The sequence below is a fragment of the Triticum urartu genome, chromosome 1A (assembly GCF_056163025.1).
Source record: "Triticum urartu cultivar PI428250 chromosome 1A, HENAU_Tu73, whole genome shotgun sequence".
Taxonomy (NCBI): domain Eukaryota; kingdom Viridiplantae; phylum Streptophyta; class Magnoliopsida; order Poales; family Poaceae; genus Triticum; species Triticum urartu.
In genome coordinates this window covers 567,775,866-567,778,479 of record NC_141873.1, presented here as the reverse complement: position 1 = coordinate 567,778,479, position 2,614 = coordinate 567,775,866, and the positions used below count along the sequence as shown (strand labels likewise).

At 57.5% G+C, this 2,614-nt stretch overlaps 1 protein-coding gene across 1 annotated transcript; it reads left to right on the top strand.

The window, feature by feature from the left end:
* The first annotated feature begins 257 nt into the window (after nucleotides 1-257).
* LOC125530110 (Integrase-type DNA-binding superfamily protein) lies at nucleotides 258-1,647 on the top strand. Its single transcript, XM_048694511.2, has one exon. It carries the CDS (start codon nucleotides 410-412, stop codon nucleotides 1,256-1,258), a length of 849 nt encoding a protein of 282 aa, XP_048550468.1. The 5' UTR covers nucleotides 258-409; the 3' UTR covers nucleotides 1,259-1,647.
* The last annotated feature ends 967 nt before the right edge of the window (nucleotides 1,648-2,614 follow it).

The window sequence follows — 2,614 nt, the reverse complement described above, 5'->3', positions numbered from 1 at the left end:
TGGTGATCTCTCTGTGTGTCCATCTCCTCTTCTTTGGGCGGTTGATCACATGAGCGATTACGGGTGTATACATGCCGAGAAGTTGACCAAGTGGCGTCACATTAACTCCGTGCATCGCAGCTAATGACACATCACACACCCGGCTAGCAGTCTGAACGGCGTCGGGCTCGGTTCATACGTAAAAAATCCATTCCATTCCCAATTCCCGGGGGCGTCATGGTGACCACGGCGCTCGGGTTATATAAAGCCACACGACGCGCACCTGGCTAAGACAAACAGACATCTCACACTCCACATCTAATCGATCACCAACAAGACTCGCCTTTTACTCCGGCCAAGGATGCCATTCCCGCCCCGCCCGTGAACGCCCGAACCAACTCACGCCACGCTCCGGCCGCGGCCATCATCCATGGACGCCAGCCTCCGCACGCTGTCCCCGTCCAGCTTCACGGGGGAGGTGCGCTCCGCGGTGTCCTCCCTCCTGCTCTCCCCCGGCGGCGCCACCGCGCTCGACACCGTCTTCTCCCACCTCCCTCCTCCGGTCACCATCCCGCCGCTCGGCTCCAGCGTCTACTACCGCCAGAGCGAGCTCCTCCGCAGCTTCGCCGCCACGCAGCCGCACCACCATCTTGCGGCGGCAGCCAGCTCCTCGTCGGGTTACGCGCTTCCCTTTCCAGGCGCGGCGTCGCAGGACGCGGCGGCGGCGGCGGCGGGGAGGAAGATGTACCGCGGTGTGCGGCAGCGGCAGTGGGGCAAGTGGGTGGCGGAGATCCGGCTGCCGCAGAACCGGGTGCGCGTCTGGCTCGGCACCTACGACTCGCCCGAGACCGCCGCGCACGCCTACGACCGCGCCGCCTACCGGCTCCGCGGCGAGTACGCGCGCCTCAACTTCCCCGGCGTCATGGACGGCGCCGACGACGCGCGCTTCCCCGACGCCCTCCGCCAGCTCCGCGACGCCGTCGACGCCAAGATCCAGGCCATCCGCGTCCGCATGGCCCGCAAGCGCGCGCGCGCCAGGCGGCTGCGCGAGGAGGCCAAGCAGCAGCAGAACAGCAATACCCAGCGCGCCGAGGCCGCCCCGGCGCCGCCGACGGCCCCGCGCCCCGTCGTCTCCGAGAGCGCCACGACGTCCGAGACGACGACGACGTCGTCGTACGGGTCGCCGGAGGGGGTGCTGTCTTCGGCGGACTTCGAGTGCTCGCTGCAGCGGATGCCGTCCTTCGACCCGGAGCTGATCTGGGAGATGCTCAACTTCTAGCCGCCGCCGGCCAGTAGGACTAGACCGATCCGAGGCGCGGACAGACGCAAAGCCAACCAGCACCAAGGTCCATCCATCCATCCATCCCATCCCATTCATGGCGTGGAGTGGACATGGTTGCGGTGTCTGTCTGTCGGAGCCGAGCTCGTAGGATGGATTGATTCTCCATGTGTTGGGAGGGAGGATCACAGTTAACCTGTCACTATATGAGCAATAAAATGCCCAGGAAAATCGGGCGTCTCCTAGAGACGATACATACTCCTAATTACTAGCAACTGTATCCTGCATCTGTCGTGTCGTGGCGTGAGTTTCCGCATCACATCGCATCGACAAGTTGTAAAGCTGATCCCCGAATCCATAGCACCTCTACAGTCTTACATAAGCGTTCATTTCAGTGTCCGTTCTTGAGCCAGCACCATTGTTTGGTCCTCCTCTGTTTCTTGCTCCACAGTAACAGCGGAGGATGCTGGAGGAGGAAGAAGGCCATGGTATGGTATACTGGCATTCCCCCAAATCTTGTGAGGGTCGTTCATATTGATTTTCTGAAAGGAACATTGCAGATTTGTTGTGGTCCAGCCGCGCGATGGAGAATTGAGGGATAGACACATGTGCAGCATTTGTCGCTGCAGGCATGTGCCGCAAACAGTAGTCTGTTGAGCTGGGCTCCACGGCCGGGGCATATCCCTCACTTCTCAACCAATCCCCCAACTTCCCCGGCTCCGCGGCATGATTGGAATGTCTCGTAATCCTAGTTGGCCGATCCAAAGCTTCATTTACTCGCTCGCTCCATGGCGATTCTTCTTCAGTAATCACAGGTAGTAGGGACTAGAGTGAAACGCTCTGCTCTGCAAGTCTGGATGAATGAGTGGCGCAAGGAAACGCTGCTCGAAAGATTCGGGTCAATCCCCCGTACGTCGAGAGCAAATATTTTCCTATTCGTACCCGCCGTACGGTCGCAGTTAGTCATATGCTAGTCCGGTCAGATTGTGCTGCAGCCTTGAAGATGCTTTTGACGGTACACAACCATCCGGCAAAGAAAATAAGAAACTAATCTCTGCCGAATAATTCTCTCCGTGCAATCTGTGAAAGGTAACAAAATCATGAAATATGCAGCGCAAACTTATAAAATCAATCCGAATCAAACGAACACACACAGAGTAATTTTCTCCCTCTTACGCCCTCTTTCCATATGAGAGGTGTGAGGAGGCAAGAGTTAATCGGACCACTATTTTAAATTGATGGCTCACATCTAGTCTAGTAGTATTATAAAAGGGACCATGCTAAAATTTGCCACCCAGAATTACATTCGACAGCTGCAGATAACATGAAAAACACGTTGCACAATTCATTCACATA

What these genes read in the sequence shown, in the direction of transcription:
- LOC125530110 (XM_048694511.2), top strand. Translation starts at nt 410, where the DNA reads ATGGACGCCAGCCTCCGCACGCTGTCCCCGTCCAGCTTCACGGGGGAG.